The sequence below is a fragment of the Cherax quadricarinatus genome, chromosome 83 (assembly GCF_038502225.1).
Source record: "Cherax quadricarinatus isolate ZL_2023a chromosome 83, ASM3850222v1, whole genome shotgun sequence".
In the NCBI taxonomy this organism is placed as follows: Eukaryota; Metazoa; Arthropoda; class Malacostraca; order Decapoda; family Parastacidae; genus Cherax; species Cherax quadricarinatus.
Window position 1 is genome coordinate 3,676,714 of NC_091374.1, and position 15,000 is coordinate 3,691,713.

Consider the following 15,000-nt stretch of genomic DNA (forward strand, 5'->3'; position numbering starts at 1 on the left):
ACAGACAGGACTCTGACAGACTGGACTCTGACAGACAGGACTCTGACAGTCAGGACTCTGACAGGCAGGACTCTGACAGACAGGACTCTGACAGACAGGACTCTGACAGACAGGACTCTGACAGTCAGGACTCTGACAGACAGGACTCTGACAGACAGGACTCTGACAGACAGGACTCTGACAGACAGAACTCTGACAGTCAGGACTCTGACAGGCAGGACTCTGACAGACAGGACTCTGACAGTCAGGACTCTGACAGGCAGGACTCTGACAGGCAGGACTCTGACAGACAGGACTCTGACAGACAGGACTCTGACAGACAGGACTCTGACAGACAGGACTCTGACAGTCAGGACTCTGACAGACAGGACTCTGACAGTCAGGACTCTGACAGGCAGGACTCTGACAGACAGGACTCTGACAGTCAGGACTCTGACAGACAGGACTCTGACAGACAGGACTCTGACAGACAGGACTCTGACAGCCAGGACTCTGACAGGCAGGACTCTGACAGACTGGACTCTGACAGACTGGACTCTGACAGCCAGGACTCTGACAGACTGGACTCTGACAGACAGGACTCTGACAGACAGGACTCTGACAGGCAGGACTCTGACAGACAGGACTCTGACAGACTGGACTCTGACAGACTGGACTCTGACAGACAGGACTCTGACAGACAGGACTCTGACAGACTGGACTCTGACAGGCAGGACTCTGACAGACAGGACTCTGACAGCCAGGACTCTGACAGACAGGACTCTGACAGACAGGACTCTGACAGACAGGACTCTGACAGACAGGACTCTGACAGTCAGGACTCTGACAGACAGGACTCTGACAGACAGGACTCTGACAGACAGGACTCTGACAGACAGGACTCTGACAGTCAGGACTCTGACAGGCAGGACTCTGACAGACAGGACTCTGACAGTCAGGACTCTGACAGGCAGGACTCTGACAGACAGGACTCTGACAGACAGGACTCTGACAGACAGGACTCTGACAGCCAGGACTCTGACAGGCAGGACTCTGACAGACAGGACTTTGACAGACTGGACTCTGACAGACTGGACTCTGACAGCCAGGACTCTGACAGACTGGACTCTGACAGACAGGACTCTGACAGACAGGACTCTGACAGGCAGGACTCTGACAGACAGGACTCTGACAGCCAGGACTCTGACAGACAGGACTCTGACAGACAGGACTCTGACAGACAGGACTCTGACAGACAGGACTCTGACAGTCAGGACTCTGACAGTCAGGACTCTGGCAGTCAGGACTCTGACAGACAGGACTCTGACAGTCAGGACTCTGACAGGCAGGACTCTGACAGACAGGACTTTGACAGGCAGGACTCTGACAGACAGGACTCTGACAGGCAGGACTCTGACAGACAGGACTTTGACAGACTGGACTCTGACAGACTGGACTCTGACAGCCAGGACTCTGACAGACTGGACTCTGACAGACAGGACTCTGACAGACAGGACTCTGACAGGCAGGACTCTGACAGACAGGACTGACAGCCAGGACTCTGACAGACAGGACTCTGACAGACAGGACTCTGACAGACAGGACTCTGACAGGGGCACTGTTGGACCCACACACACCCGGGGGCCCTGATGGACCCACACACACCCGGGGGCACTGTTGGACCCACACACACCCGGGGGCACTGTTGGACCCACACACACCCGGGGGCACTGATGGACCCACACACACCCGGGGGCACTGATGGACCCACACACACCCGGGGGCACTGTTGGACCCACACACACCCGGGGGCACTGATGGACCCACACACACCCGGGGGCACTGTTGGACCCACACACACCCGGGGCACTGATGGACCCACACACACCCGGGGGCACTGATGGACCCACACACACCCGGGGGCACTGTTGGACCCACACACACCCGGGGGCACTGATGGACCCACACACACCCGGGGGCACTGTTGGACCCACACACACCCGGGGGCACTGATGGACCCACACACACCCGGGGGCACTGATGGACCCACACACACCCGGGGGCACTGTTGGACCCACACACACCCGGGGGCACTGATGGACCCACACACACCCGGGGGCACTGTTGGACCCACACACACCCGGGGGCACTGATGGACCCACACACACCCGGGGGCACTGTTGGACCCACACACACCCGGGGGCACTGTTGGACCCACACACACCCGGGGGCACTGATGGACCCACACACACCCGGGGGCACTGTTGGACCCACACACACCCGGGGGCACTGATGGACCCACACACCCGGGGGCACTGTTGGACCCACACACACCCGGGGCACTGATGGACCCACACACACCCGGGGGCACTGTTGGACCCACACACACCCGGGGGCACTGTTGGACCCACACACACCCGGGGGCACTGTTGGACCCACACACACCCGGGGGCACTGATGGACCCCCACACACCCGGGGGCACTGTTGGACCCACACACACCCGGGGGCACTGATGGACCCACACACCCGGGGGCACTGTTAGACCCCCACACACCAGGGGGCACTGTTGGACCCACACACCCGGGGGCGCTGATGGACCCACACACCCGGGGGCACTGTTGGACCCACACACACCCGGGGGCACTGATGGACCCACACACACCCGGGGGCACTGTTGGACCCACACACCCGGGGGCGCTGATGGACCCACACACCCGGGGGCACTGTTAGACCCCCACACACCCGGGGGCACTGTTGGACCCACACACACCCGGGGGCACTGTTGGACCCACACACACCAGGGGGCACTGATGGACCCACACACACCCGGGGGCACTGATGGACCCACACACACCCGGGGGCACTGATGGACCCACACACCCGGGGGCACTGTTAGACCCCCACACACCAGGGGGCACTGTTGGACCCACACACCCGGGGGCGCTGATGGACCCACACACCCGGGGGCACTGTTAGACCCCCACACACCATGGGGCACTGTTGGACCCACACACACCCGGGGCACTGTTGGACCCACACACCCGGGGGCGCTGATGGACCCACACACACCCGGGGGCGCTGATGGACCCACACACACCCGGGGGCACTGTTGGACCCACACACACCAGGGGGCATTGTTGGACCCACACACACCCGGGGGCACTGTTGGACCCACACACACCAGGGGGCGCTGATGGACCCACACACACCCGGGGGCACTGTTGGACCCACACACACCCGGGCACTGTCTGACCCACACACCCGGGGGCGCTGATGGACCCACACACCCGGGGGCGCTGATGGACCCACACACCCGGGGGCACTGTTGGACTCACACACTCGGGGGCACTGATGGACCCACACGCACCCGGGGCACTGTTGGACCCACATACACCAGGGGGTATTGTTGGACCCACACACACCCGGGGGCACCACAGGACCCACAGGCCCACGGGGGCACCACTGGACCCACAGGCCCACGGGGGCACCACTGAACCCACAGGCCCACGGGGCACCACTGGACCCATGCTACACCCACACCTTGACCTCCATTATGGTAATCTGGCAGGCGTGGGCGGCCCAGGTCTGGGGGAGTGTACACTGCCGCCCATGGCCGCCCATCTGTCTTAGTGAGACCTTCCTACAAGCAGTGCCAGGATCCTGGGTGCCATCCTTGACACTTCCTCCTACATGGAGAGCTGGAGGCAGCAGTGCCAGGATCCTGGGTGCCATCCTTGGTACTGCCTCCCACATGGAGTACTAGAGGCAGCAGTGCCAGGATCCTGGCTGCCATCTTGGTACTTCCTCATAGGCACAACTAATACCTGATTGTGTTCTAGACTAGATATCATTACAACACATTCATTTGTAAATCTGACAGCAAGAACGAGTCAGATGATTTAATATCAGTGCTCGGACCCAGGAGCTGTAACTCAACCCCATGCAGCTTAAGCTAGGTAAATACGTGTATGCAAATGTGGCCATTTGAAGATTCAAACACGCACACCACAACCAGTCCTTTGGTAACCACTTCCTGAGCTGCTTACATACACACACACACACACACACACACACACACACACAAAGTGAACAGGGACAGAATGTTTCAGAGATGGGACACAGGATTCAGGGGACACAACTGGAAGTTGAATTCTCAGATAAGTTACAGGGATGTTAGGAAGTATTTCTTCAGCCATAGAGTTGTCAGGAAGTGGAACAATCTGGAGAGTGATGTATCGGAGGCAGGATCCATACATAGCTTTAAGAAAAGGTATGGTAAAGCTTTTGGAGCAGGGAGAGAGTGGACCTAGTAGCGACCAACGAAGAGGCAGTGAATCGATCCCTGCAACCACATATAGGTGAGTACATAGGTGTATACACACACAGTAATGAGGAAGGTACTAGGAGAAGGGAGTGAAGGAAGGAGTGAAGGAAGAGGGAGTGAAGGAAGGGGAAGTGAAGGAATAGGAAGTGAAGGAAGGAAGGAACATACAAGAGAGAAGCTGAATCAAGTTTTGGCCAGCTTCCAGAACACCATTTTAGTGGTATATGGTGAGTGGTTCCTTGCTGCCAGTGGTGGGTGAGTGTGTTGGTGTGTAGGTGGCTTATTGAGGTGCGTAGGTGGCTTGGGGTGTGTAGGTGGCTTGTTGGAGTGTGTAGGTGGCTTATTGGGTGTGTAGGTGGCTTGTTAGGGTGTGTAGGTGGCTTGTTGAGGTATGTAGGTGGCTTGTTGAGGTGCGTAAGTGGCTTGTTGGGGTGTGTAGGTGGCTTGTTGAGGTGTGTAGGTGGCTTGGGGTGTGTAGGTTGCTTGTTGGGGTGTGTAGGTGGCTTGTTGGGGGTGCGTAGGTGGCTTATTGGGTGTGTAGATGGCTTGTTGGAGTGTGTAGGTGGCTTGTTGGGTGTGTAGGTGGCTTGTTTGGTTGTGTAGGTGGCTTGTTAGGGTGTGTAGGTGGCTTGTTGAGGTATGTAGGTGGCTTGTTGGGGTGCGTAAGTGGCATGTTGGGGTGTGTAGGTGGCTTGTTAGGGTGTGTAGGTGGCTTGTTCGGGGTGTGTAGGTGGCTTATTGGGTGTGTAGGTGGCTTGTTAGGGTGTGTAGGTGGCTTGTTGGGGTGTGTAGGTGTCTTGTTGGGGGTGTGTAGGTGGCTTATTGGGTGTGTAGGTGGCTTGTTAGGGTGTGTAGGTGGCTTGTTGAGGTATGTAGGTGGCTTGTTGGGGTAAGTAAGTGGCTTGTTGGGGTGCGTAAGTGGCTTGTTGGGGTGTGTAGGTGGCTTGTTGAGGTGTGTAGGTGGCTTGGGGTGTGTAGGTTGCTTGTTGGGGTGTGTAGGTGGCTTGTTGGGGTGCGTAGGTGGCTTATTGGGTGTGTAGGTGGCTTGTTGGAGTGTGTAGGTGGCTTGTTGGGTGTGTAGGTGGCTTGTTTGGTTGTGTAGGTGGCTTGTTAGGGTGTGTAGGTGGCTTGTTGAGGTATGTAGGTGGCTTGTTGGGGTGCATAAGTGGCATGTTGGGGTGTGTAGGTGGCTTGTTAGGGTGTGTAGGTGGCTTGTTCGGGGTGTGTAGGTGGCTTATTGGGTGTGTAGGTGACTTGTTAGGGTGTGTAGGTGGCTTGTTGGGGGGTGTGTAGGTGTCTTGTTGGGGGTGTGTAGGTGGCTTATTGGGTGTGTAGGTGGCTTGTTAGGGTGTGTAGGTGGCTTGTTGAGGTATGTAGGTGGCTTGTTGGGGTACGTAAGTGGCTTGTTGGGGTGCGTAAGTGGCTTGTTGGGGTGTGTAGGTGGTTTGTTTGGGTGTGCAGGTGGGTTGTTTGAGCGGGCTGTTATCTATAGGTAGTGTGTTTAGGTGGGTTGTGTGGGTGGGCTGAGTATACTAGTGTGTTGTTATAGGAGTGTTATGACAATATAGTTGAGTTACCCCTATATTGTCCCTCCTCTTTGATAAGTGTTAACTTTAATTCACAGAAAACCTTGTTGGGTACACTAAGGTAAACTTCTTCTGCTGAACTAGCTCGGAGGCAGTATACTTTAATAAAATAATGATAATAGTAATAATATAATCTTTTATTCTTATAAGTACATGTACAAGGTATACAGACCATAGTTGACATCAGTGACATACGACTCTATAGAAAGCCCCTGTTATGCAGAGCATTTCGGGCAAATTAGGTAAATTTTGTCCCCAGGATGCGACCCACATCAGTCTGCTAACACCCAGGTACCTATTTTACTGCTAAGTGAACATGGACAGCAGGTGTCTTAATGAAACACATCCTAATGCTTCCACCCGTACCGGGGATCGCACCACGGACCTCAATGTGTGAGCTGAGTGCGCTACTAATCAAGCTACGAGCATGATTACAAAATTTTGACAGTAGTTTTTTTTTTGTAAAGTATGCTGAATCTTGCATAACCTAATAAGCCAGTTGACTTACTTCCAATGGGGTCGTTAAGGAGGGGTGAGAGGGGGTCAGGAAGAAATGGTAAAGAACCCTTATGGAAATGAGACAGTCCTGGATATCCTGGCTTTATTGGGTTACCCTGGGTTGCTAACTCTCAGGGTTAAATGATGGAATCTTTATTTTTTTTAAGTGGTGGAGGGGTAAGCCAGTGGAAGGCCTCGGTCAGATGACCAAAAACAGCTGCAGTGACTAAGACCCGCCTCAGGAAACACTTATTCTGTTTCCTGACAAACCACTTTCTTCTTCTTCTTCTTCTTCTTCTTCTTCTTCTTCTTCTTCTTCTTCTTCTTCTTCTTCTTCTTCTTCTTCTTCTTCTTCTTCTTCTTCTTCTTCTTCTACTTCTTCTGCAATGTGACCCGTGGCCTGGTAGGCAACTCTCTCACCTCACACACTAAGTGTTCATGGTTCAGTCTCCGGCCGGGTGGAAACATTGCACGTATTTCCTTACAACTGCTGTTTCTGTTCAGCTGACAGTACGTAGGTACCTGGGTGTTAGTCAACTTACACCTGCTGTTTCTGTTTACTTAGCAGTAAGTAAATACCTGGGTGTTAGTCGAATGGTGTGGGTGGCATCCTGGGGGACAAGACTGAAGGATCACAATGGAAATAAGACAGACAGTCCTTGATGACGCACTGACTTTGTCGAGTTATTCTAGGTGGCTAACCCTCCGGGATTAGAAATCCTAACAAAGTCTTCTTATCTTACCTTGCTGCCGCAGAAATCCCAGAGAAGGCGCTGGAGGAGCCTCGCAGGAAGTATGGAGATCGTATCAACTCAGTCCGTCGAAGACGTCTCATCCGTCAGGCCACGCCCACCTCCTCCCTCCTCCCCGTCAGTGAACCATTCCCCGTCCAGGTGAGCAGTTACCCGTCCAGGTGAGCAGTTACCCGTCCAGGTGAGTAGTTACCCGTCCAGGTGAGTAGTTACCCTTCCAGGTGAGCAATTACCCGTCCAGGTGAGCAGTTACCCGTCCAGGTGAGTAGTTACCCGTCCAGGTGAGTAGTTACCCGTCCAGGTGAGTAGTTACCCGTCCAGGTGTGTAGTTACCCGTCCAGGTGAGTAGTTACCCGTCCAGGTGAGCAGTTACCCGTCCAGGTGAGAAGTTACCCGTCCAGGTGAGTAGTTACCCGTCCAGGTGAATAATTACCTGCCCAGGTAATGAGAGGTTCGAGTACATCTAATTAGTTTCCAGTCCAGAAAATAAGCCTTCATCACACAATATATTTTCAGCATAACTAATGGATTCCCAACCCATGTAAAGCGTTACAAACCCACGTAATGAGTTCAGAGTCCAAGTAATGGGATCCAACCCACATAACTTCCCAGTGTGAGGGAAGCTATCTTTACCTGCTCTTCCCCACACCATTACTGCACCTCATCTCATCCCACCCATTACCCAGTGGAAATAAGTCACTTTGACTTTTTTGAATTATCCTGGTGGGTAATTTATACATATGTTACTATGTATAATAATTTGTGTAGCTGTATTTATGTGTACCTGAACCTAAATAAACTTACATACTTATTCTTGCCTGCCTGGAGGGTGTTCTGGGGGTCAACGCCCCCGCGGCCCGGTCCATGATCAGGCCTCATATGGGTCAGTTTCCGCACCCGTTTGTTGTTCCTGCCCACCTAGCAGTAAATAGGTACCTGTGTGTTAGCCCACTATTGTGGGTCACAACCAGGGGAAAATGTATAAAACAACACTACAGTCTTGCTGGTATGTTGTATTCTGTGTAAGACAACACTACAGTATTGCTGGAACGTTGTACTCTGTGTAAGACAACACTACAGTATTGCTGGAACGTTGTACTCTGTGTAAGACAACACTACAGTATTGCTGGAACGTTGTACTCTGTGTAAGACAACACTACAGTATTGCTGGAACGTTGTACTCTGTGTAAGACAACACTACAGTATTGCTGGAACGTTGTACTCTGTGTAAGACAACACTACAGTATTGCTGGAACGTTGTACTCTGTGTAAGACAACACTACAGTATTGCTGGAACGTTGTACTCTGTGTAAGACAACACTACAGTATTGCTGGAACGTTGTACTCTGTGTAAGACAACACTACAGTATTGCTGGAACGTTGTACTCTGTGTAAGACAACACTACAGTATTGCTGGAACGTTGTACTCTGTGTAAGACAACACTACAGTATTGCTGGAACGTTGTACTCTGTGTAAGACAACACTACAGTATTGCTGGAACGTTGTACTCTGTGTAAGACAACACTACAGTATTGCTGGAACGTTGTACTCTGTGTAAGACAACACTACAGTATTGCTGGAACGTTGTACTCTGTGTAAGACAACACTACAGTATTGCTGGAACGTTGTACTCTGTGTAAGACAACACTACAGTATTGCTGGAACGTTGTACTCTGTGTAAGACAACACTACAGTATTGCTGGAACGTTGCACTCTGTGTAAGACAACACTACAGTATTGCTGGAACGTTGTACTCTGTGTAAGACAACACTACAGTATTGCTGGAACGTTGTACTCTGTGTAAGACAACACTACAGTATTGCTGGAACGTTGTACTCTGTGTAAGAAAACACTACAGTATTGCTGGAACGTTGTACTCTGTGTAAGACAAAACTACAGTATTGCTGGAACGTTGTACTCTGTGTAAGACAACACTACAGTATTGCTGGAACGTTGTATTCTGTGTAAGACAACACTACAGTATTGCTGGAACGTTGTATTCTGTGTAAGACAACACTACAGTATTGCTGGAACGTTGTATTCTGTGTAAGACAACACTACAGTATTGCTGGAACGTTGTATTCTGTGTAAGACAACACTACAGTATTGCTGGAACGTTGTATTCTGTGTAAGACAACACTACGGCCATGTGTAAGACAACACTACGGCCATGTGTAAGACAACACTACGGCCATGTGTAAGACAACACTACGGTCATGTGTAAGACAACACTACGGTCATTTGTAAGACAACACTACGGCCATGTGTAAGACAACACTACGGCCATGTGTAAGACAACACTACGGTCATGTGTAAGACAACACTACGGCCATGTGTAAGAGAACACTACGACCATGTGTAAGACAACACTACGGTCATGTGTAAGACAACACTACGACCATGTGTAAGACAACACTACGGCCATGTGTAAGACAACACTACGACCATGTGTAAGACAACACTACGACCATGTGTAAGACAACACTACGACCATGTGTAAGACAACACTACGACCATGTGTAAGACAACACTACGACCATGTGTAAGACAACACTACGACCATGTGTAAGACAACACTACGACCATGTGTAAGACAACACTACGACCATGTGTAAGACAACACTACGACCATGTGTAAGACAACACTACGGTCATGTGTAAGACAACACTACGGTCATGTGTAAGACAACACTACGGCCATGTGTAAGACAACACTGCGGTCATGTGTAAGACAACACTACGGTCATGTGTAAGACAACACTACGGTTATGTGTAAGACAACACTACGGTCATGTGTAAGACAACACTACGGCCATGTGTAAGACAACACTACGACCATGTGTAAGACAACACTACGGTCATGTGTAAGACAACACTACGGCCATGTGTAAGACAACACTACGACCATGTGTAAGACAACACTACGACCATGTGTAAGACAACACTACGGTCATGTGTAAGACAACACTACGACCATGTGTAAGACAACACTACGGTCATGTGTAAGACAACACTACGACCATGTGTAAGACAACACTACGGTCATGTGTAAGACAACACTACGACCATGTGTAAGACAACACTACGGTCATGTGTAAGACAACACTACGACCATGTGTAAGACAACACTACGGTCATGTGTAAGACAACACTACGACCATGTGTAAGACAACACTACGGTCATGTGTAAGACAACACTACGACCATGTGTAAGACAACACTACGGTCATGTGTAAGACAACACTACGACCATGTGTAAGACAACACTACGGTCATGTGTAAGACAACACTACGACCATGTGTAAGACAACACTACGGTCATGTGTAAGACAACACTACGGTCATGTGTAAGACAACACTACGACCATGTGTAAGACAACACTACGACCATGTGTAAGACAACACTACGGTCATGTGTAAGACAACACTACGACCATGTGTAAGACAACACTACGGTCATGTGTAAGACAACACTACGACCATGTGTAAGACAACACTACGGTCATGTGTAAGACAACACTACGACCATGTGTAAGACAACACTACGGTCATGTGTAAGACAACACTACGGTCATGTGTAAGACAACACTACGACCATGTGTAAGACAACACTACGACCATGTGTAAGACAACACTACGGTCATGTGTAAGACAACACTACGACCATGTGTAAGACAACACTACGACCATGTGTAAGACAACACTACGACCATGTGTAAGACAACACTACGACCATGTGTAAGACAACACTACGACCATGTGTAAGACAACTCGACTATCTGCTACAAATATTCGTAAGTTGAGTAAAATGTATTTTTCCTAATAATGTAAAGAGAAAAAAAATTCACCCAGTCAACACACTTCCCTCACACAGTAACTAAATAATTCTACAGGATGAACCTAAGTTAGGTTTAATTTTATTTCCAGTGTGTGGATTGTGAATGTACCTAGCTACGTTGCTAGCTTGGTTGGTAGCACACTCGGCTCACACATTCAGGTCCGTGGTTCGATCCTCGGTATACGGGTGGAAACACTGGGGCGTGTTTCCATAAGACACCTGCTGTCACTGTTCACCTAGCTGTAAATAGGTACCTGGGTGTTAGTGGACTGGTGTGGGTCGCACCCTGGGGACAAAACCTAATTTGCCCGAAATGCTCTGCATAACAAGGGGCTTTCTGTGTAGTATGTCACTGATGTCAACTATGGTCTGTATAAGTTGTATCATGTACTTGTAGAAATAAAGAGTATTATTATTATTATTATTATTATTATTATTATTATTATTATTATTATTATTATTATTATTATTATTATTATTATAAGTAGTTGTCTTCGCTAAAATAAACACTTTTTGTTCTCAGTTGGATGATAAGTTTGTGGCCAGGGTGGTGAGTGGTGAGAGGGAGCGAAGGGCACTAGACGGCTCACACCACCATCACCATCATCACCAAGACAAGTCATGTACCATCCTGGGTGTCAAGTACAACCTTGGAGAGGTCATAGGTAGGTACTACTTCCTGTTTGATACACCTTGAGTGTCACCCTTAAGTTAATACATCTGAACACTTGCACTTGTGTGCTTCACTCACTTGACTGCTTCAGGAAACTGAAAGTTGATTCTTCCCTTAAGTTAGTAGGTCTTGCATGTATACTGGTTCCCTTCCCTTCGTGCTTCTGTGTGACTAGTTAATAGTACAAGTCGGACCGAAACGTCGTCATAAGCCTCATTCTCCCATGTGCTGCTTATTGATCCAAGGAAGGGAAGGGTAGTTATAGTTTTGTTTTTAGATGGAGATCTCCCTCTCTCGATGCACTTGTGGCGTCCACACGCTGACGTGTTCACCCACATGGTGTGGGCACCTCTCCAATAAACGTAAATGTAAATTGCGTCAATAAATGGGCAAAAAAAATTACAGTCATTACTCCCTCTACCGACTACTACTACTACTGATACTACCAGCACATTACCACTACTATCTCCACATCTTTCTTGTACTACTACTACTACCACTACCACTACCACTACCACTACCAGCATTACAACTACCACTACTGTCCTCCTCTCGTATATATACTGGCTCCCTTACCTTCGTGTGTTCGTGTGAGTAGTTAAGTGTCGTTCAGCGTCAGTAGTGGTGACTAGATTCACTGATCGCTAATTGTAGCAAGGCTAGATAAAAATTGTCAGGAAACAGGACATGTATTTCCTGACGCGAGTCTTAGTCATATGATGACCCCACTGCTGGAGCTGTTGGTCATCTGACCGAGGACTTCCACTGGCTTGCCCCTCCACCCCTTTATATATTATGGTTATGATTATAACATTTGATGTTAGAGGGAGGCGCTGCTCTAGTAGTCTGTCAGGCTGTGGCAGACAAGAATCTTCCATAGTTAGAAATATGTATTTATATTACATGGGAACACTGGCAGTAGAATCTTTTAGTTTAAAAATTCAGAACGTGCAAACCTCTTGTTCGAAATGCTCTGTGGAAGTTGTGTTGAGAAGTAGTAGTCTGTATGATACAGTTATTGAGAACTGTATGATACAGTTGTTGAAAACTGTATGATACAGTTATGAAAGCTTCATACGGACTTGCATGATTCACGGGAAGCACATTAAAGCAACGATAACTCTTCTTTCTGCAGGTGTGGCGTCTGACGTGTGTATGGAGTGTCGGTGTGCCGCTGGCAAAATGTTCTGCTCACCCAGGTGCTGTTTCCTGCCTTCACCTCTACACCTGAGTCTCAATCACCAGCAAGCACTCGCTTCCAGGGGGCCTCTCCCAGCACGCCCACACCCACTATCCTACGTCCGTAACCAGTACGAGGAGGAGGATGTCCTCTCCTGGCTCTGATCTGTGGTACTAGTGCTGGTACCTGCAGACACTGGTACTTTGTGACTAACACGAGGATGACATGCTCTCCTGGATTTCATCTGTAGTACTACACTATTTGATGCAAGTACCTGCAGGCACTGGTACTCTTAGTAGCCAATACAAGGTGAACATGTTCTTCTGAGTGTGATCTGCGTTGTTACCAACGTCTATTCTTAGTACCAGTACCTGCAGGCACTGGTCTACTGGACAGTGTCCCTTTCACAACCAGCGTAGTCACTGGCGTCAGTGCCACATAGAACTGTCATTCTAGAAATTAGCTCATTCACAGCCTTAGAGCGCATCTACCACCTTCCCTTCCCGGTGCATCATGACAGAACGATCCACAATCTACTAGTAACTTGAATCAACCTCATCCACAACGAAGGTGGGAGTCCGTCGTTCAACCTTGCTATACGGCATCAAGGGAAAGTGTGTTGACAATTCAGTTTCTGGCGAAGTTTGGCTGATACAAGCCACCAGTGATGCCAGTATCACCACAACCACTAGTGCAGTATACATAGTGTTAGTATCACCGCAATCACGAGTGCAGTTTACATAGTCTGTCAGTATCACCACAACCACGAGTGCAGTATACACTCAGTATCACCACAACCACGAGTGCAGTATACACTGTCAGTATCACCACAACCACGAGTGCGGTATACACTGTCAGTATCACCACAACCACGAGTGCAGTATATACTGTCAGTATCACCACAATCACGAGTGCAGTATACATAGTCTGTCAGTATCACCACAATCACGAGTGCAGTATACACTGTCAGTATCACCACAACCACGAGTGCAGTATACACTGTCAGTATCACCACAACCACTAGTGCAGTATACACTCAGTATCACCACAACCACTAGTGCAGTATACGCAGTCTGTCAGTATCACCACAACCACTAGTGCAGTATACACAGCCTGTCAGTATCACCACAACCACTAGTGCAGTATACACTGTCAGTATCACCACAACCACTAGTGCAGTATACACTGTCAGTATCACCACAACCACTAGTGCAGTATATACAGTCTGTCAGTATCACCACAACCACTAGTGCAGTATATACAGTCTGTCAGTATCACCACAACCACTAGTGCAGTATACACAGTCTGTCAGTATCACCACAACCACTAGTGCAGTATACACAGTCTGTCAGTATCACCACAACCACTAGTGCAGTATACACAGTCTGTCAGTATCACCACAACCACTAGTGCAGTATATACAGTCTGTCAGTATCACCACAACCACTAGTGCAGTATATACAGTCTGTCAGTATCACCACAACCACTAGTGCAGTATATACAGTCTGTCAGTATCACCACAACCACTAGTGCAGTATATACAGTCTGTCAGTATCACCACAACCACTAGTGCAGTATATACAGTCTGTCAGTATCACCACAACCACTAGTGCAGTATACACAGTCTGTCAGTATCACCACAACCACTAGTGCAGTATACACAGTCTGTCAGTATCACCACAACCACTAGTGCAGTATACACAGTCTGTCAGTATCACCACAACCACTAGTGCAGTATACACTGTCAGTATCACCACAACCACTAGTGCAGTATACACAATCTGTCAGTATCACCACAACCACTAGTGCAGTATACACTGTCAGTATCACCACAACCACTAGTGCAGTATACACAGTCTGTCAGTATCACCACAACCACTAGTGCAGTATACACTGTCAGTATCACCACAACCACTAGTGCAGTATACACAGTGTACTGAGTCCTCATTGCAACTACACTGAAAAACAAATTCACTAATTGTATAACATATTTAATATTAGTAAAACTACGGGATCTCTAAATGATCCATATTGCTTCAGTGTTTGTGAATGTATTAATGTGATGTACAGTCGGTATATTTGTGAAATATTATAGAGGTCCTGGTGCCATTATACTGTCTTCTACACTGAAATAATTAAGTGTAAGACTTATTACTGATTAAAATGAT

The 15,000-nt window shown here is 49.0% G+C and overlaps 1 protein-coding gene across 5 annotated transcripts in view; it reads left to right on the forward strand.

The window, feature by feature from the left end:
• The window catches only part of LOC128702138 (uncharacterized), a 79,985-nt gene that overhangs the window by 64,393 nt on the left and 592 nt on the right, over positions 1 to 15,000 (forward strand). For 4 of the 5 annotated variants that reach the window (XM_070102726.1, XM_070102724.1, XM_070102725.1 and 1 more), the window contains 3 exons: positions 7,145 to 7,281; positions 11,503 to 11,644; positions 12,788 to 15,000. The exon at positions 12,788 to 15,000 is cut by the window's right edge and continues 592 nt beyond it. In XM_070102726.1, the coding sequence (XP_069958827.1) occupies positions 7,145 to 7,281; positions 11,503 to 11,644; positions 12,788 to 12,996 (488 nt within the window). In that variant the 3' untranslated portion in view covers positions 12,997 to 15,000. The remainder of the gene's footprint in view (positions 1 to 7,144; positions 7,282 to 11,502; positions 11,645 to 12,787) is intronic. The other variant, XR_011394322.1, reaches the window with a different exon arrangement.